Source organism: Pristis pectinata, chromosome 5, assembly GCF_009764475.1.
Source record: "Pristis pectinata isolate sPriPec2 chromosome 5, sPriPec2.1.pri, whole genome shotgun sequence".
In the NCBI taxonomy this organism is placed as follows: Eukaryota; Metazoa; Chordata; class Chondrichthyes; order Rhinopristiformes; family Pristidae; genus Pristis; species Pristis pectinata.
The window spans coordinates 92,249,659-92,271,179 of record NC_067409.1 but is presented as its reverse complement, the minus strand read 5'-3'; the positions used below and the strand labels follow the sequence as shown (position 1 = coordinate 92,271,179).

The 21,521-nt window shown below is 37.4% G+C and overlaps 1 protein-coding gene across 1 annotated transcript in view; it reads left to right on the top strand.

Moving 5' to 3' along the window:
• The window catches only part of mylk4b (myosin light chain kinase family, member 4b), a 132,527-nt gene extending 111,211 nt beyond the window's left edge, over positions 1-21,316 (top strand). Inside the window, exons 10-14 of the mRNA XM_052016963.1 lie at positions 1,200-1,270; positions 2,901-3,029; positions 7,677-7,829; positions 16,743-16,875; positions 21,109-21,316. Coding sequence (XP_051872923.1) covers positions 1,200-1,270; positions 2,901-3,029; positions 7,677-7,829; positions 16,743-16,875; positions 21,109-21,189 — 567 coding nt within the window. The 3' untranslated portion in view covers positions 21,190-21,316. The remainder of the gene's footprint in view (positions 1-1,199; positions 1,271-2,900; positions 3,030-7,676; positions 7,830-16,742; positions 16,876-21,108) is intronic.
• Positions 21,317-21,521: the final 205 nt, after the last annotated feature.

Genomic DNA, 21,521 nt, shown 5'->3' with positions numbered 1-21,521 from the left:
TTCCTCCCACAATCCAAAGACGTACAGGTTAGGAGCTGTGGGCATGCTATGTTGGCGCTGGAAGAGTGGAGACACTTGCGGGCTGCCCCCAGAACATTCTTAGCAACGCAAAAAGATGTATTTCACTGTGTATTTTGATGTACATGTGACTAATAAATAATTATCTTAATCTTAAAAGAATGCAATGGGATGGATGATGCTGCTTATTGTCAGTTCCAAGTGACAGCTAGCTGCAGCACACATGTCAACACACTCTGGTCTTAAACACCCTGTGCACTGCGGTATTCCACTGCTGGATTCAAAACTGAGCTCAGTGGCAGTTCGTTGCTGTACTCAGCTGAGTACACCCTGTATCTGGTCCCTCAGCTTTACACCAACCACAGCCCGTACAACCAGTGTGGCCCCATTCGCTTGAATGAAGTCAATTCGCTAAAAATCTAAGTAGAAGTATGTTGTCTGTTTTCACTTCCTTTTAATTAATATTAAGACCTTTAATTAATTTATATAAATTTGGTGGGTTTTCAAGTAATTTATTATTTTTAATGTTTTAATTTTTTATTCATATTTTTAATTGTTAACATCATTTAAATATTTTAAAAGTATTTCTAACTGTCTGAGGTCATCAGAGATATTTAGAAACAGTGAGAAAGGTCTCCTGAGTGCACAAGCTGTCAGTAGGCCATCAGCAGTACAGCAGGCTGAGTTTCCCCACCTGTGGGCCTCTTTGCTGGCAGTGACCTGTGGAATGGCTGTAGCAGGATGTTGGAAGCCACACAGCTGCTAAAGTTATCTGTGACTGCAGGCGTCCCATGAGAGGAAAGCACAATCCAGATCAACGTATCAAAGGAAATGGAGTAAAGGGAGGTAATGGAGGAGAGGTGCAGATCAGGCAGGCCAGGATAGGCTCAAGAGGTTACACAGCCTCCTCCTTGATAACAATAAGAGATCATGAACATGAATGGAATTCAGTGAAAATCAAATTTAAAAAACACACATATGCAAGTCAACAGATCATCATGAAACCCATGCAATGAATTTAAAAAATAATCCATCAAGGAGTATAATAGTACCAAAAGGATTTCAGAGCTTAAAGTTTCATTAAAAAGCATGCAGGAAGAATTTGTGCAGTGGAGGGATGGACTTCATTGTGTCAAATCTCTTTTCTCGTTCTTAATTTTCATTTTATTTCTAAATTTCAGCCTGAGAACATTTTGTGCGTTAACAGGGAAGCCAATCAAGTAAAGATAATCGACTTTGGCTTGGCAAGAAGGTACAGCTCATTTATTTATGGATTATAAACCAAATATTATTAACCACAATCTTCAAAAAGACATACATTTCAGTAGTGATGAAGGACATAATAAACAAGTGCAATGTAAGAAGTTCTAAGACAAGTATATTAACCTGAACTAACTGTAGTCTGCTGATAGGATGAAAAAGCATTTGAGTTCTCAAATTTAATGTATTATTATTTCCTCAAAAGAGTTTAATTTAAGAAAATCAAATATTCTGAAGCCATATTGCCATTACAATATTATTTTTAAATTTTAACTGGTTCAGCAATATACCAGGAGGAATCATTATGAACCTCAGCTTCTTTCGATTAAACTCAGAAATTTTGCTTGAGAGAAGTATTCAGAGATGTCTGATCCCCTCAGTATTACAGGAGATGTTTCAGTCATGATTTAATAACCCATTGAGTTTGTTAGTCTGTTTGGCTAATGAGCAATTGTATTTCACAAATATTGTCACTATTATTTTTAATGAAATATCAGCAGCCATAGAAATAATGTTTTCCAACTATTTATGTTACATGAAACATGTTCCGCTGCTTCTTTAACCTCTGAAAGATCCCCTTAAAGTTCAGGTATACTTTATTGAGTCCTGTAAGAGACCTTGTCCAAGTGGATGCTCCAACCATTGGAAACAGTGGAAGATATTGCAGATAGGTAGCTTGATAAATATACTGTAGTTGGTGTTTTTCAGCATGTTGTGCCAGAATTTGCAGGAATGGGACATGACTATTTAATTTGATTTTTTCCTTTATGTGTCAAATCAGACCTTGCTGTGTATGTATCTGGAAATGAGCTTCCAGGACTTTGGTGAACTAAAGAGAAACAGGCTACCTCCTTAACCAAACTAAAGAGCAACAGGCTAGCTCCTTAACCAATGAGATTATAATGTTGAGACAGAAATAGTGGAGAAACAAAGAGGATGAAGTACAGTCACATCAGGTTCTGAAAGAGAATGGAAAAAAAGGAAGGATTAAGAGAGAAAAATAAAAGAAGTAAGAAAGAAATAATAATTTTAAATGCAAAAACATCTCTAACGTCAATTTACAATTTGGAAGAATGAGACTCAATATTTAATAATTCACTTCAGGACTGGGGAAATTAATTGGTATTTTAAGAACATTAATCTCATAATTAATGATATATTTACATTGCTGAATATCACCCCTAATGTAGCTGCAATTAATCAGCAATTTTTCCAATGTCATGGTACTCATGGAAGTTGAAGAGAGTTAGGTCTCATTTCTTCACAACAAGTTGCTGGACAATTTGTATGTTAGTAGTGGGAACTATTAAATTCATAGTTATTTTAACATAAATTCTAATTATGTATCAGTCTCATGTCTGTGCCATTGATATGAGATTGTCTCATCTTATCATTTTTACATATCTATTAATATTTTACCCCCTTTGCTCAAATATTGTAATAATGGTCTCTTCTCCATCTATCCTGCACTAATATTGTGGAAGATGGGAATAAATAATTAAGTATAGTAAACCTATCCTAACTTTAATTGGTGTTTTACTGTAATGTAATATTTTTATAATGAATGGGTGGAGTGATGAAACTGGTCTAACTTGTGATGATTTGTTGATGTGTTCTGTCAGATACAAACCGAGAGAAAAACTAAAGATAAATTTTGGAACTCCAGAATTTCTTGCACCTGAAGTTGTGAATTATGACTTTGTATCATTTCCTACGGATATGTGGAGTCTTGGAGTAATTGCCTACATGTTGTAAGTATGACAACAAAGAATAAAAGATTTTTTGGGGAGAGATAAGGAACTGGGATATTTGTGAATTACGACTACTTGCTAGGTTCTTAACTTCCTATAGAAATTGTTTTTTTTCCAACATCTTCTTTTGGACTGTGGATTCTAAGTACATTGAAAAGCTAGAAGTAGGGTCCAAAGAATCTTAAAGATTCGGCCATATGGGCATTGAAATGTCATGGGAAAGTACAGAAAATAATCAAAATGGTAAATAGATATTGGACTTCATATCCAGAGGGAATGCAAGTTATACTACAGCTATGGTGTAGTGGAATTGTTTTGATCAACACACCATAAACTGCATGTATTGACCTTGGATGGAGTGCAGTGCAGATTACAAGATTTGCTGTATTACAAGATTTGAACTTGGACTGAGAAGTGATATTCATTAGGATTTTGATGATTTGATTGAAAATTTTAAGGGGGAACTAATAGGATAGATAAGGAAGAACCATTTTTCCTGATTAAAAAGATAAAGATTAGGGAGCACAGCCTAAACATTAGAGCCAGGCCCGTCAGCCATGAAGTTAGAAACACCTCTACATTTAATGGGTGACAGAAGTTTGAGACACTCATTTGCAGATAGTAGTTGATGCTGGATCCAGCCTTCTCTCAGTTGAAATCTGCAAGATATCTCCACAACATGACATTCGACCTCCTTTAAAATGATTCCAGAGTTTAGGAATCCTAGTGCTGGGTATTACTCACTCAAATGTGAACTTTCTGCTATGATTTCTGAACTTGCCCTTTGCCAGTTTCCACCTATGCTTTGCATTTGGGAGTTTACGTTGGGTGGTGGGGCTGTTAGTCTAAGGAATATTTGAGATATAGACCGTAATTTTGCCTTTGGAGAAATGGAAGATTAGGGCAGGGATTTTAAAGACATTGCATATGGGTAGGGAGCAAATACAGACAGGCAGAGACAAGGGTGATAGCTAACTGGAACGTAGGATGAGATATGGGCAGTGGACCTTTGGGTGAGTACAAGCTATGGAAACTGCATAAAGACCATTCAAAATATAAACAGATAAACATATAACGGGTCATTTTTGTGTGCTATCCCTTTTTTCTTTTCTGTTTTTTTTCTGTATAGTCAGATGTGGATCATACAACATTAGCAACATGACATAGAAGCTTAACCATAATTTGATTTTAACTGCCCCATTGTTTCACCCAACCAGAAAAATCCACTTTGTTTCACCCACCACCATCCCCCACCTGCTCTGCTACTTAGACTAACTTGTTTCTTTATTTTTCAGTTCTGGTGAACAGTCTCAGACCTGAAACATTAACTGTTTCCTCTTTCTACACATGTCGTTTAACCTGCTGAGTTTATCCAGCATTTTCTATTTTCATTCCACCTTCGTTATGCCTCAATATTTCCAAAACTTAACTTTTGCTATTAACTTAACTATCCTTAGCCATTAATACTGAGTTTCACTTTTCATCAACACCTCATCAAGCACCTTATTTCAGATTTTGCATCATTTCTACCCCTGTATTTTCCATTCAGTGTACCTCACCATGGGTTAGTGTTCGTTTCATGGACTTGTCTATTCTCGTGATCTACTGACGTTAACATAGAACATAGAACAGTACAGTACAATACAGGCCCTTTGGCCCACAATGATGTGCCGACCTTTAGACCTTGCCTAATACTATCTAACCCCTTCCTCCCACATATCCCTCTATTTTAAATTCCTCCATATGCCTATCTAGGTTGACAATGTACCTGCCTCCACCACCGCCCCAGGCAGCGCATTCCATGCCCCAACCACGTTCTGGGTAAAACATCCTCCTCTGATATCTCCCTTGAACTTCCCACCTGTTACTTTAAAGCCATGCCCTCTTGTATTAACATTCAGATATTAAGATATTATGCCACATCTGGCCATCCCGATTCCCTTATGTAACTGATATTCATCTACAGGTCTAGAGAATGAAGCTGGGATTTTAACCACCTCCCTTCCACATGTGCATTGTGTGTATGTCGAGAGATTAAAATCCAGCGCTAAACCATTTCCATCTGAATTATGCCATTGGTAATGGTCCGACTAAAGATAAAGCCTGGGGAATATTATTGATGTGATATGAGCAGTAGCTGAGGGAATCCCCTGCAGTCTGCAGCCTAACTGTAACCTGAAAAGACTAGAGTTAGTCTTTAGAACTTACTTTTCTCAGAACTCCTTTGTCGTTGAAGGAACAGGAATGCTCCCCTTACCCACTCTCCAGCCACAGGTCCCATGCAGGATCATAGGCTTCTCCAGCCTAGCCTTCTCCAACAGTGTTAAAGGTACATCTCCCTCCATTTCTGTCAATTTAATCCACATTACTATGACAGTAGTGGACAAGCAGAACTTGCCTGGAGGAACCGCATGTCTGAATAAAGCTACTAACAGTTGTAAGTTCATTACCAGGATTGGATAGAATATAAGGGAGCAGATGGTGCTATCCCAACTATAGCCTTATACTTAATTTCAGGCACCCACAGCCAGAGTTTACAGGTTAGGAAGAAGACCACTCTGTTATATGGGTCTGTTCATTTGACCTCACCAGTGTAAACAACTGTGTGAGGGATCAAATAGTGAAATCTTTGAATAAAATGACTGCAAATATTATTTCCCTGGTCTTGATCCACTCATCCCCGACACTGGGAACAACTCACATCATTCTGGAGCGTAGTGTGCCACTTCTTGCCTCCAGTCCTACAGCTGGTCCCTAATTGGCTGGGGAAGAAGCACTGCAGATCCAAGGGGCAGGCAGAGGCTCCACTCCTTACAGGGCCAAGTAGCAAAAGCTGATCCTGACCTTTTTCTATCAGTGTCATAGCTGGAGTCCAACTCAAGATCCAAAGAACCTAAGCCCTTGTAGTTGTATGGGAACAAATAGTTTTAATAAATTGTTCCTGTAATATATTTAGACACCAACATGCTTTTTGGTATTGGTATTGGTTTATTATTGTCACTTGTATTGAGGTACAGTGAAAAGCTTGTCTTACAAACCGATCGTACAGGTCAATTAATTACACAGTGCAGTTACATTGAGTTAGTACAAAGTGCGTTGATGTAGTACAGGTGAAAACAGTAACAGTACAGAGTAAAGTGTCACAGCTACAGAGAAAGTACAGTGCAATAAGGTGCAAGGTCACAACAAGTGATGTGAGGTCATAGTCCGTCTCATTGTATAAAGGAACCGTTCAATAGTCTTATCACAGTGGGGTAGAAGCTGTCCTTAAGACTGGTGGTACGTGCCCTCAGGCACCTGTATCTTCTACCCAATGGAAGAGGAGAGAAGAGAGAATGTCCTGGGTGGGTGGGGTCTTTGATTATGCTGGCTGCTTCACCAAGACAACAAGAGGTAAAGACAGAGTCCAAGGAGGGGAGGCTGGTGTCCGTGATGCGCTGGGCTGTGTCCACAACTCTCTGCAGCTTCTTGCGGTCCTGGGCAGAGCAGTTGCCATACCAAGCCGTGCTACATCCTGATAGGATGCTTTCTATGGTGCATCAGTAAAAGTTGGCGAGAGTCAAAGGGGACAAACCAAGTTTCTTTATCCTCCTGAGGAAGTAGAGGCGCTGGTGCAACTACCATTGAACTAACGCAGAGCTATCAGTAACATTTTTATCCTTTTATGCCTTTCCTTTTGGGATTTATTAGTTTATGGTTTTGCCCTTTAGCCCAGGCCCCATCTTGAAGCAATAGGTCCTCCAAGCACTTGTTTACAGTTTATATAGCATATAGTCAAATACTTTCTTCACAATGGCAAGAGTGGAACTCAAAGAGGAAGAACAACCACTTCCCCGATCCCAATTTGTTATTTATGAAGTAATTGATCCTTTACAATTATCTTTCTGATTTTACTATAAAACAAGTAGTCATATCATCTCCCTTTCTGTAGTCTTCATATGTTATTGTTCACATTTCCTTATTTGATATCTCCTTATGACATGGAAGGAGGTTATTCAGCCTATGCTAATCCTATCAATTCCACTCCCCCACCTATTTCCCTGAAACATATTCTCTTACACATACCCATTAACAGCCTCTTCATTCTCTCACCAGCCATCTACATCAGGGGTAATTTATAGTCACCAATTAACCTATCAATATCTTGTGGGGCAAGTTGATATTTAAGCATGGTAAAGACTGATTTTCAATCAGTAATAGAATCAAGGATTCTGGGAATAAGGCAGGAAAATGGATTTGAGGAAAGTTGCATTGGCTGGGATTTTATGAATGATGGAGCAGGCTCATGGGGCCAAATAGCCTACTCCTGTTCCTTTTATGGACTTCTGGTCAAAAACATACATGTCCATTAGTGACCTTAATGTGGGATTATAACAATGATATTTCTTCCATTACTGCCTCTGTTCTTATTCTTTTCTTGCTGCAAACATTTTATAATTTTATAGATTAGATTAATGATTAGTTTATTTTTATTTTCTCTCTTTTTATTTTTGTCTTCCTTTCTTGGTGAAAATCATTACTGCCGAACATGTATATATTTCTTTAAAAAACTGAATCCAAAACATTTTATTCTGTTTGCACTGACCAGCATTTTCCCACCACTTATTGGTTGATGTTTATTCCATATTTCTTTGTTTTCATTAAAAGGCTTAGTGGACTTTCTCCATTCCTCGGCGAAGATGACAATGAAACCCTAAATAACATTCTTGCCTGTAAGTGGGACTTGGATGATGCAGAATTTGAAAATGTCTCTGAAGATGCCAAAGAATTCATATCAAAACTCCTCATCAAAGAAAAGAGGTAGGTGATACTCATTTATCAGTTAATTTCTCTTATTGCATCTTACAATCATCTGTTAGTTTTTACAGTATTGACAACTGGTGTTCTTTGGAAATTGTACTCTGCAATGTGTTTAACTGCAATGTATTTTTCACTGGGACACCAAATAAATGGAAAAAGCTCTAGAAGTGGATGGAAAATTCAGAAATTTAAGTTAAGCATTGAAGCAGACTTTAATGTGAGGACGAAATAAAACAAACTTGAAAGATTAATGCTCAGAAAGACAAGATAATTAGATAAATGACCAGTGCAAAACAAGCAGAAGATTACGCCAAAGGACATGGAGAATGAAGGCTGCAGAGGAGAGTAGTACACAAAACTCACAAACTTAATAATCCTCAGATAGTTGAGGACAAACAGGCAATGGACAAGTGTCGAAGGAATATCTTGAAGATTTCTATAATGTATAAATAATCTATGTATATCACCTCTAAAGAAACTGATTGATAATCATGGATGAAAGTGCTTGCTGGATTTCTTGGAAGACAAAGTGAAGTTCTTATTAAGTGATTACATAGGAATGAGGCTCCTAACATAGATAATATAACTGCAGAGGTGGTCTTTGCTGTAAGAATCACACCTCAAAGTTGATGCAGAGGATCTGTGCAAGTGCTAGAAGAGTGGGGAAATGGAGGAAAACTTTGAAATGGAGACAAAAGTGAATTACAGACCAATCACTGATTACACAGAAAATTTTTTACAAATGAGAATATAAAAATGTGTCCCAGAGATGTTGCACAAAAACAGGATGATTCTAGGTCAGCTTTAGATAAATACATCGACTGTCTGAGATAACAAGTTTAAAAAAATTATGGAACCTTATAGTTGAAAAATTCAGATCCCTGGCACATGTTTTTTATGGATTGCAGCTGGCATTTCAGTTCCAAAATTGCAGCTAATGTCCAGTTGCACATTTTCAGGGCAAGTTAGCACCAGACATACAATTATTAATTGTGTTAACAGCTGCTTTGGCAACACCCGTTGGAACTGTACAATGTATGCAGAACAAGGCATTAATTGGAATGCTAGATAAAACCAGCAATATCATTGTTCAACAGTTCATCTCATGCCTTTTCTGAATGAAGCATGAATGAACATGTTCAGCAGCAGGAAGGACCATCATGCTAGTGATATTTAAAGGAATGATTGACACCACCTTGTCTCCCTCCTCCTTCCCCTTTCACTTTTTCTCATCCTCTCTTTCTTTCTCCTTCTCTCCCTCTTTCTCCTTCTCTCCCTCTTTCTCCTTCTCTCCCTCTTTTAGTCTCTCATTCCTTCTCCCTACCTTTCTCCCCTTTCACCCCGTCACTCCTCATCTCATTTTTCCTTCTATAGCCTTTCTTTCCCCCTTCCCACCCCTCTCTGAAACTGACTCAGATACATTCCTGTTGGGCTGGGCAATTAGAGAGTGAGGTGTAGTCAAACTCGAACCAGACAGACCTGTTTACCTGGTTCCCTGCAGTTACACCTCCAAAAAAAAACTTATTCTGATTGCGTAAGCTTCAGAATTGCTATTTGACTATGGGGCGCATGGTCAGTCATCAGTGGCGGTGTAAAGAAAAGTAAGGGTGCACAAGAAGCTGGAATTAGAGGAATTTTGACATCTGATAGTTATATGACTGATGGGGGTTAGAGACAAGCCCACAGGAAGATTTGAAAATGGTGCAAAATTTTAATTATAGCGTTAGATGTTAAAACACAAAGCATTTTCTAATGGACTATTAAAAACAAAAAGCGAAGCAGTTTATCTTAGACTATTCAAAAATGTTGGTATTCTATTATTGCTTAAACATGTGATTGATTTTTAATCATGTATGTAATCACAGTTAATTGTCTTAATTGTTCATCAGTCTGACTAACGATATCATAGGGAAAAAAAAACAAATCGATGTTTACCACCATATCGTTAAATAAAGCTGAGTACAGGAACATGTGGAAAGGTGTTAGCAGCAATGAGTTAGTTACGAGAAGTGCCAGCTGTACCAAGATGCAAAGACTCAAGAACGATGTTATGACGTAAAGGTTTGTAAAACAGATGCATAAAGGAGAAGCAAGAAAGACAATTGCAATATTATGAGTAGTAATGGAAACAGGTAGAATAGCTTTCAGGGTCCACCATATAAAAATACATGAACCAGAAGGTGAAGGAGAACAAAAAGCTCTGGACAGACAATGTCAAGAATGACTTGTCATTGCAAGGGTTAATTAAAGCTGCCAGGCTGGTTCAGAATCAACGACAATGGACTGAATGCCTTTTGCTGTCTCATTGCTGCTGAGCAGTCAGAAGAGAGTATAATTAGGAGGAGATAATTACTATCACGTTCACTGGATTAGTATTAAATATTTCTAAGCTGGAACCTCATATGGTTAAAAATGTGTTACTGTTCCAATGTAAATTTGGTTTCAGGATTAATTTGTGTTTAAAGGATTAAAGCATGATATTTCATTAATTTTGAACATATAGAAGAATTGTCTAATATTCTGGCAGAATTTTAAGTATATTGCACCTATAACAACTCCAGTGATGTCAAATTTGCACAAATGTTGTAGCTCTGTTATACCATCAATATCTACTGTGTATCAACTGCTGTCATCTTACTTTTATTTTCCTTTAGCTGGAGGATAAGTGCAAATGAGGCCCTTAAACACCCCTGGTTGTCAGACCAAAACCTTCACCACAAGCTTGGTTACAAGGTCCCTGTCTTGTTTATAAGTGATATGAAAGCAGTATACCTGTATATTGGCTTTGTCATGCTGCTCACGCTCTTATACTTTAAAGGTCATACTGGTGTACATGAGTGATAAACATTTATGCAAATACAGAAGTACTGTTAATTAATTTCTGTATTTCATGAATGTGGGCCTCAGTGCATAAGAATATATGTTCAACATTGTTTTATTAATATAAACAAAGTCATGTCACTTTTGACACTTTGGCCCTTTCCGTCCTGTACTGAATGCATGGCAATGTGGCATGAGTGATAGCTGAGGATGTCATTCATGACGCTCATAAATAAAGTAGCAAAAACAGTCTAATATTACTGTCAAGGACCATTAGTTGCTTGATACCCGCATGCAGCTCGACATGTTATAAATGATACATTATTGCTGCTGTTTCCATCTTTCAACAGAGCAGGTTTTACTCTGCTTCATATTACAGGTCATCTACATGTTTACAAAATTACAATCATCATGTTTGACCTTTAACATGAAAGGGTCCTGTGCTGTAGAAAAATGCCTATTGCACTAGTTTGAATATTTTAAGTGTAGGTGCAGAATTTTCTTTTTAAATTCTAGTTTTTAACCATTAAATAAAGTTACTTCAATGCGAACATTCTTTAAATCACACTAAGAATTGTGATTTCTACTTTTTGTAAGTAAGATCTCAATGATCTAAAGATGACATAGAGCTTCACTTATATTGTGGCTTGCTATAATTTTTACACTATTGCTACTTGCATGATATAGAAAAGGCTTATGAATGGGCACACAGTATAATTTAAGCTGCTGATTGCTCTGGCTGCATCCCTCAACAGACTATGGTTTGCTTTATGGTGTGCATATTTTGCATGTTAATTTCAGAACTTCATTAATCTTAAATTAACATGAGATTGTTTCTTTGGTTGTGAATCTGAACTGCTATTTGCAAACAACTGTCATTTCTGTTCCAAGAAAAAAATACATATTCCATTTACAATCTAACTTCCCTCCCATTCCCTTACCCCAGTGGTGAAATCCATTGCAATTTACTTCAACATTTAGTTTATAGTTTGTTTATCATTAGCCATACCACTAGGTGGGGTATCTCACCTATCTCCTATAAGAGAGGAACCTTATCAACCCTGTCAGCTCAAACTCTCGCTGCAGAATTTGTGACATCAGTGGATTGACCTGACATCATTAAAGGAGATTATAATTCATGGTGTTCAGCAGTATTTCATTTAATGACAGCTCTTAGAAACATGGGCAAAGGCGGGAACAGGTGCAACCAAAGCACAGCTTGAATCAGGGACGAGGGCATTTGCATCTGTAAGAGGACTGGCATCACATTTCAGGCCCACTTCCAGAAATTGGGCTGCCTTGAATGATATAAGTTTTGTGCTGACTCCATTCAGAAGAACAATGTCCATTCATTGCCTTATTGGTGTTGTTGAAGAGATCTCTGCAGGCTTTCAACAAAAAAGTATGTTTTAAATAAGTACTTGCTAGAGTGTGGATTCAGAGGATCAAGAGAAGATCAAGGGTCTGAAGATCACTGCCAATCCCCCTTCTAATTGCCTTTGTGCATGTTCCAGATCTAAGACCCACTGCCAGTAATGTAAAGGCCTCAAATTCAAATCTAATTTGCTGTGAGCTGCTTATGTGTTGTTTGAAGCTCACCAATGCTGTGTCAGTGAATCCAAAGTTCAATATTGGTTACACTTTGGGCTCGTCTGCTCCAATGCTGGGATAATCATGAACCAATTTCAAAATTGCACTCTCTTTATTGGCAAACAATTGAAACCCATTTCTAACATTTGCGAATTCACCACATGTTGAAATGAATTACATTCAAGTGCATTACTAGTAGGACTGGAATTCATTGTTGGTGTTAACACAACAATGGTACTGGTGAATCAGCCCTTCCTAATTCACCACCACACCAGGAAATGGAAAGAGCATAAAGGTACTCTCTGTGCCTTTATTTTCAACAAAGCAATATTAAGAAAATCAGCTTTTGGATGAAAACAGCATTAGGTTCAATAGGTAATATGCAAACCTGGAAAGAAAAACGGAAATCACATTACAAATTAATTTCTGTCCATAATTCAGGAATATTGAAATTGGTGGAGCGTGTTTTAAATATTACTTTATCAGTAGCTGCTATATTGTACCAGGTATAATCTGCATTAAGATATGAATGACAAATATTTCAATCATTTGATTACCACATGGAGAGCGTATTTAACAGTGACATTGTAGAATAATGCATGTTATTTATCTCATTGAATTGCACCTGTTTCTCCATTCAATGAGATCACTGGTGATCTTTTACCATCCTGTCACTTTCCTTCCATATCTCTTGATTCTCATAACCAAAAAAAAATCTATTGATTTGTGATGAATGTGGCCCAGAACTTTTTTAAGTGAAAATATTCCAAGGTAAGGTGTCTTTAAGACTCTCCCCTCATGTTTCTTTAGGCTTTCTGATCTTCCCTGTGACCCTGAGCTCTTTTCTAGCTCATTTGTGAATGTTAGAATGGCAGCCATTGGAATGGCAGCAGTGGGTTTCCAAAGTTTGGACTCTCAGTAAGTTAGACCAAGATTTATGAGATCTATTTGCTGCCTGAATCCTGACATGGAGGCCTGGATATTTGCTCAAGGCAGGAAGAGAGCAGAGAGAAGAATTTTCAAATAGGAAACCTGGAAGTATAGGTTTTCTGGAATCCACAGAGACTATTGAGTATAAAGGTCTCTTAACCTTTTTCGACAGGTTTCCACAGATTGGCAGGGTAACAGGAAAGCAGCCATGGAGATTATAGACGTGTTAGTCTAACATCTGTTGTGGAGAAGTTGTTGAATTCTATAAATAGGGACATAATGACTGAGTATTCAGGGAAGTTTGAGCTGATGAGAGTGAACATGGATTTTTAAAGGTCAGTCATGTCTTAATAATATAATTGAATTTTTGAGAAAATAACAAAAACAATAAGTAAACGCAGCAATATCAATGGATGTAGTTTATATGGACTTCAATAAGGTTTCACATGAGAAACCAACTTAAAATTAAAGTTTATGGAATTGAAAATAATTGACCTGATAAGGAGAATAGTTTAGTGGTAGCAGACAGAGAGTTAAGGTAATTGATTTGTATTCAATTTACAATGAACTGATTAGTGGTGTCACAACCGGAAAAGAACTGGTGTCTCGGCTATTCTGTATATAGATATTAATGATTACAATAATGTAACAAAGAACCAGATATCCAAATTTGTGATGACACAGTATCGGTTAGGTTGAGTATGCAGTGTAGATAGGAATACAAATTACAAATAGACACTGAAAAATTAAGTGATGAGGATAAACTGCGGCAGATGGATTTAAAAGCAACTAATTTTGGGATATTGATTTTGAATGCAATAAAAGATGGACCTGAATATTTTTTTTAAATCGTTGTAAGGCTGGGAACAATGGAGGTCCATGGAGATTTAAAACTTCATGCGTGCCTTTCCATAAAATACTGTGGTTAGAATAAAATAAAATTTAAAAAGATGGTTAGACTTTATAACTAGAGGACTTCATATAGAAAACTGAAGCGATTATGGAGAAGGGGACATGGTGGGTAAAGTTCTATCCAACTATGCAACACCCTCAATGTACTGTACCAACACAATGGAGAGGATATATTGGCCTGGAAGGAATACAGGGCAGAGTTATCAGAATGTTTCTCAGACCCCATGGGTTAGATTATGATGAGAAATGACAAAATCTAGGTTTGGAACATTAAAGTGTTGGGAATGATTTAATTGTCATTTTTAGAATTCTGAAAAGAATTGATAGCGTAGGTAGAGCAAAACTTCTTCAACTGATGGCAGTTCAAACTTAGAACAAGGACAATCAGGCCAGAAGAAACACTTTAATATATAATGGATAAGAGCAGCCTGAAACTCTGTCCCTCAAAAACAGTAGATATTACCTCAATTAATCATCTTAGACCTCTGATTAATAGGTTATTGCTGGCAGATATATTAAGAAAATGTAAGTCAAGGGATTTGATTAGAGATCTGCCATGTTCTCAGTGTGTAGGGGAATAGACTCAGCAAGTATAAGTCCCTATGCTCCAATATTCCCATGTCAGAGAACAAGTTTGCTCCTGGAAGTTGGTTTATTTTAACAGAAAATTAAAGTATCAACAAGCTACACATGAAACACTTAATCCCCTGTTGCAATGTAATTATATCATAGCAACCAGGTCTGGCTGGGGGCCGGGGTTGGGGATTGGAACTGATCTTAAGATGTTAGTTGTTTGTGTCTGAATTAAGGCTGTCCATAAACTCCCTAGTGTCGTGATAGATCCAATGAAAATTGATAACTGCAGTTCTGGTTCACTTCACGTTTTTGAAGACTTAGTCAAATTACAGACTGAAAAATTTGCTACATAAATAGCGTTGATTTACAGTTGTGGAACAAGTTTGCAAAGCAGTCTTTGCCTTTTAGGATCTTGATTGTAGCATTCCAGAAAGCAATGGCTGAGACTCTTTAAGCATTGTTTAGAATTCTGAAAATGACGTGGTTAATTGTGCGAAATGTCCTTATATGCTTACATAGTTTCATTTGTTTTTCTGTTTTTTTCATCTACTATTTCTTTTTCTTATCCTCTCAGCCATTGCATTTTCTCTGGAGGATTTTCAAAAGCTTTGCATTTGTTACTTCTGAACAGAGAAGCAAAATACAATAATTGCCCCATACAAGTCATCCTAGTGGTTACACTCTGCAGATAGAGGTTTAGAGATGGGCGCAGGTTTGGTATGGTGGATCGTCATGAAATATTTTCTTTTATGACATAATATTTTCTGATAGCCACATAGTTTGGATACTCTGCCTTTTTGCCAGTTGATGTTTGTTTTCTCTCTCTTTCTCTCCCTCACTCTTTTTTGATACTTCCTCTTAAAATAATGTTTGAGTCTCTGTCTTCTCTCTGTCTCTTGCATTTTCTCCATTTTCCATTTGTTCTGTATTACCATTCTTAGGCTACTTACTCAGATGCGTAAGTATTGGGCACGGTTTCTGAGCTGTGTGGGAAAATCATACTTGGAAAATCTCAGCAGAAGCTCAAATAGAAAACTCAAAGAGCAGCATAAAGCCCCGTATGTTATAAGGGTCTTCCACTTTCAGTCATATATCAGCCTGTGTCAGTTTTTCCACTAAATGTAGGAATTCCCATAAAGTTAGGAACACTTTTGTGAAGGGCTTTTGTGGTTAGATTTTCTAGGTTGGTGGATATCCAGATTTTCAGTGTTGTTTGAAAACTGGAAAATACTTTGGTGAAGCAAATTTGAAAGGGCAGTGAAAGCAGATATGGCAAGAATCTTCAAGAAGGGAATGGATAAATGCTCAGTAAGAGAACATTGATAAAGACGGCAACAGAATGGAATTAACAGATTGCTTTTCCAAAGAGCTCACTGAAAAGCCATGTTTGTGCTGCATATTTCTATAATTCTCTTCAACACATGAACCATATGTAAATGGACTGGAATACTGAATCTCCCTGAATCAGAAAAGTATTGCAACATTTTTGACTTCGTATAATTTGAGTCTTAGACTAAGAATATCCTGGGAATTATTTCTTGTCCCCAACTGCTGCAATTTCACTGGAAGTGCAACAGAAACTAAAATTATTAATATTTATTTTAGCTATCATTATAGTTTTGGTAGAAAAGTGAGAAATAAGCTCCAGGGATACTGCAAACATGCAACGATAGTGTCTTCTCAGTTTGTCTCTCCTACCCATTTAATTCTGATGCCTTATGGATCACAATAATATTCAAGCCAAAGTCTTTGCTGAGGCTTTTGGTCTGAAGTATGAATATAAAAAGGCATTTTCTTCTGCGGCTAGAGCACACTAGTTGACTTTCTGATCATGCTTGGGGATGCCAGTTGTGCATGTACTTAATGCACATAGTTCTTGTGCTTAAATTTCATGCTCTGATTAGAACGCTATAAATCACCAAAGAGGCCTCACAGTAATTTGATGCATGAGAGTATAGTTTGTATGTGTGATTGTTACTTTTATTTTTGCTGTAACTGTACGTTTGTAAATGTCATTAACAATCAGTAAAATATTCACAACCTCAATAAACTGAAAAATGATATTCCTTTTCCTTTGTCTTGTAGTGCAAGAATAAGTGCTGCCCAGTGTCTCAAACAACCCTGGCTAAATAACATTGCAGAGAAAGCTAAACAATGTAAGGTTCGTCTCAAGTCCCAGATCCTTCTTCAGAAATACATGGTGCGACGGCTGTGGAAGGTACAACAACGACAGCTTGCAATAGAACTTAATGAATCATTTTCCAGTTTTAATGTTGCCCTTCTTTAAAGTGAAACCATGGATCTGAAGTATGGCCCATGTATATTAAAAGATAAACTGCTAAAAGACAAGGTTAAAAAATTCTAGAGGGGAGAAATTGATTTCTGGTCACTGGTGTTAACCAATTGTACAATCTTGACTGCCATTTGGACTCACTCCTTAAATTTGGTTCTATTGGAATATGAATAGTGGATGATAACAAAACTCACACTAACAATGGAAGCCAAGCTGTATTCCTCCCCATCTATTTTTTCAGTTCAAGCAGTGATTGCTCAACTAATCTGGCAGATTCTTTCAGAATTTCGATTACCATTTCAAAAAGACTGAATCCCAGAATTTGTTGCTGGATATATCAGTGCCAATTTCCCTGTTTCCCTCCAATCTGATGTAAAACATCAACAGTACTTACCTGGGAGCTCTGCTATGTTCCGTTGTGAACTGTGGCCCAGGACCATCCCAGCATCAGCCCAAACATTGGAGGATCCACCAACACCAGGAGTTTCCACCACTTCAGGAGATCAGCAACCAGAAGGGCCTGAGGCCCTTATTCTATGGGAGGAGTAGGGTTTTAACTAAGGATCACTGGCTCCTTACTTCAGCCAATAGAAGGAGCCACGGGGTTTCCATTTTCATAATTTCCATTGCTCACGGTGCCCATTGAAGAAGGGTTCTTCCCTTGGGTTTTTGTATTTAGCCAAATGCAAAATCTGTTTTGAACTAGCAACCTTTTAAAATGCAATCTTTATTAAAAAGTCATTTTAAGAATTTCTTTCATATAATTAGAAGGACTACCTTCATGTGCTTTTGATAAAACTGCAAAAAATTATATTAAAAAAATAAGTGCTTTAACATCACCAAGTTAAACCATCACTCATGAGTAATCTGATAATAAATTACTCAACATCTTTAAAAAAGTATTTTTTTAGTTGGAATTAGGCATGTTAGTTCGTTTTTTGGTAAATTAAAGTAAAAATGGCATTCAAAGACTTCTAAATTATGTGAATTGGTACCTTTGCAATTGAAAGAATCTGCTAATTTTGGGGGCATATTCAAAGGCCTGCAAGTACAATTAGCAGAAACTATCAAGGTTGATTCATTCATTCTAAAGTTATGACCAATTTTGTTGAAAGACCCTACTTTGAGTGCAAAGTTTAGAAAGTAGAGCGAAATATGTTGGAGACTCAAGTTGCACTAAGGTAAATTGCAATGAATAAGGATTTATTTGCAGAAGTAATGCTAATTTTAAATGATTTGTACCAGCAAACCACATCACAATTGAGCAGAAGGTAGTTCCTTTGAGTGCCTCTCTAATGAGGCAGTCAGTAAGAGGGAAAATGAGGTGGAAAGCCTGGTTTAACCTTCTGTCTCCTTTACATGCATGCATAGGCTACTCCCAACACTAAAACCCCAGGAAAACCCCACCATTCCTGAGACAAAGTGAATAGGACAGACTCAATAAAATGTTCTTTTGCTTTATTTTCCTGAAATTCATGTTAAGGTATTAGGTTTTCCATTGGGATAAAGGTCGAGGAAATACTCCCTACACCCTGAGCAAATTTCTTCCTCTGTTATTTTAACAGGGGTAACACAGCCAATGAAGTGGTGCAGAGGTCTCAAAACTTCCACATTTACCAGATGTCCTTGCCCTTACCAGTTTTTGTTTCACATTTTAACCCTTCAAATGCTAATTGTTATTGTTTGTGCCCGACCCCTCCCAAAAACCTGCCTGATCATCTTGCAAAATCCTTTCACTAATGTCAACAACACTGCCAACTCCTCACATGCTCACCACACACCACCACCCTCCCCCTCCTCTACACCACCCCCCAACCATTAACAAACCTACAAATTTGTTATCACCCAATTTCTCCCATTGCTTCCAGGAGCCTGCACACCACGGTTTGGGATGGAGCAATTTCATTTCAGAGCACCATGTGTTTGGACTGTAATCTTCCCAGTTGCAATTTTGACTCTAGAAGCTGCATATTTTGCAAATGACTGTGCTATTATTTTGCCACATTTCATTTTCCAAAAAGAACATTTATTAGCATAGTGATCCAATTTTTTTAGCTAAACCATACCGAAACCTCTATGTCTGCAGAGACAAAAAGGCACATTAATCATATCTATGGGTCATATTTCAATCTGAGTTACTACCTGGCTCTTGCATTGTTCACGCAAGTTACATTTTAACTTCATTCCAAGCCTTGCACCAATAGTAACAAAATTGGCATATTGATGGATAAGCCTACTTGCTTTTACATTTGGAAAGCTCTTTAATATATGTTGCATTGCATTTGTAAAATGTAATTAGAAGTGTATATGTTGTAAACTCGCATTTGGTGTTTAATGAAGAATTTCTTGATATTTATTTGTTCTGTCCTTCTGTTCTCTTGGTACTGCATTCCTCCTGTAGCTCAGGACATGGTAATGGTCTAAATGGCTTTGCCAATTTAATGCCACTTAAAACGACTTTAGGTCTATTCCTGCCGGATAAGCCCATGTCTGCCACCCTCTTCACCCAAAGCCATATTTTGAATATCATTGGTGAATTAGACCAGAAGAAGAAAAGTCGTCTCCTTCCGTTATTTACTACTTCAGTTGCCCCTACCTAATTCAGAATCAGGTTTATTATCACTGGCATATGACATGAAATTTGTTGTTTTGCAGCAGCAGTACAGTGCAAGACATAAAGACATAAAAATTACTATAAGTTACAAAAATAAATAAATAGTGCAAAAGAGGAATAATGAGGTAGTGTTCATGGGTTCATGGACCGTTCAGAAATTTGATGGCGGAGGGGAAGAAGCTGGACCTGTAATGTTGAGTGTGGGTCTTCAGGCTCCTGTACCTCCTCCCCTGTGGTAGTAACGAGAAGATGGCATGTCCCGGGTGGTGAGGGTCCTTAATGATGGATGCTGCCTTCTTGAGGCACCGCCTCTTGAAGATGTCCTTGATGGCGGGGAGTGTTGTGCCCTTGCCCCTATGAGTTGGAGGGTTTGCTGAGCCATATCAGTAAGCAGTTAAGAGTCATGGTAAGGAGTCGCATATAGGCCAGAGTAAGTAAAGATTTTAAATTTCTTTTCCTAAAGTGAACCAGATATGTTTTTCTTTCTGATGATAGCTTCTTAATACTAGATTAATTAATTAACTGATTTAAAAATTGCTGGTTAATTCCAAACTAAGTACATGTTAAAGTCTTTTTAAAGAGGTTCAAGGCAGACTAAATGTTATGGTTGCCAACAAAGAAAGTATAGGGGCTCCCTGGGTTATGGATGACCTGATTTAAGGAGATCCGACTTTACATAAATTCTCCCATACATTTTTAAACCATTTTTTTAAACAATAATAAAATGTTTCATGGCATTCATTAATGACTGGATATGGTATATATTCCATTAGTTTAGTTATGAGAAGTATAAGGGTGATTATTCAATGAAATGGAAAGAGTTTTAGCAAGTGTATGTAGAGCAATACAATATGGGTTCCTATACAAAATGGACGTTTCTGACATGGAGAAATAAGTTGATGAACATTTCTCAGTAACAGAACCTTTACACAAACTGGGGACTGCCTATACTGGAAATGGTCAGCAGGTGAGGTGGTATTAATGGATAGAGAAATAAAGTTAACATTTCAACTCTATAACATTTCATTAGTTCTAATTCTGATCAGCTAAAGACTTTCAACGTTTTCTACTTTTGTTTCAGAGTTTTAGTGTCCATGCTATTTTACTTTCTTCACACCTAGGCTGAGTAACTTCACAAATAATGAGGAAAAAGAGAGAATATTTGTTATTCTTATTTCCCACCACAACCCACCTCCACAACTACCAACATAATCCAGTAACAATCACAAATTATAGTAGGCGATAGCAGATTGAAATTGTCGGTCTTTCCTCTTAATCTTCAAGCTGAACCCCAATGTGCTTTAATAACAGTTTTTAATAATTTCAGTGATTAAGGAAGAATTGAAAGGAGTGTTATCAGATCCATATTATTTTAATACATAGTGAAGTAACTAGTTCTTGTCAAAAATATTTGCAGCAACGTTTTAACTGTGACATCTTTGTGTCAGAAATGATGCATAGCTCTCCTTTTCCAACACTTCTGACAAATTCTGATGTAACAAAGAATAGACAGTGCACTCATTTTGTTTTTTTTCTCTATGTAGAAGAACTATTATGCAGTAACTGCTGCAAATCGATTGAAGAAACTCAGTGATTCTGGGACTTTGGGTCCTGCTGAAGTATGAGCTGACACTGACTGGACCTACTGCACCTTCCCTTTTCAGTCAGGACATCACCCATTGGATATGCCTTAACCTTGTTAAACCACCTTTACTCATTCTTCCAGTAGAACATGATATGGTTTAGGTTTAGAAATATGTGTTTGGGTAAAAGTAATATGATTCATAAAAATGTATGGGTATCATTTTGATTTATTCATCCTTCTCCCAAGAGAGTGGCAGTCTGGTTTGATTGTAGTTATTTTTAGTAAAGCTCATTATATTAATTTTGCTGCCAGCTTTTGTGCAACTGAGCTTTCATTTGTTAATGATGTGTAATTATCAGTTTAAGGCATCCA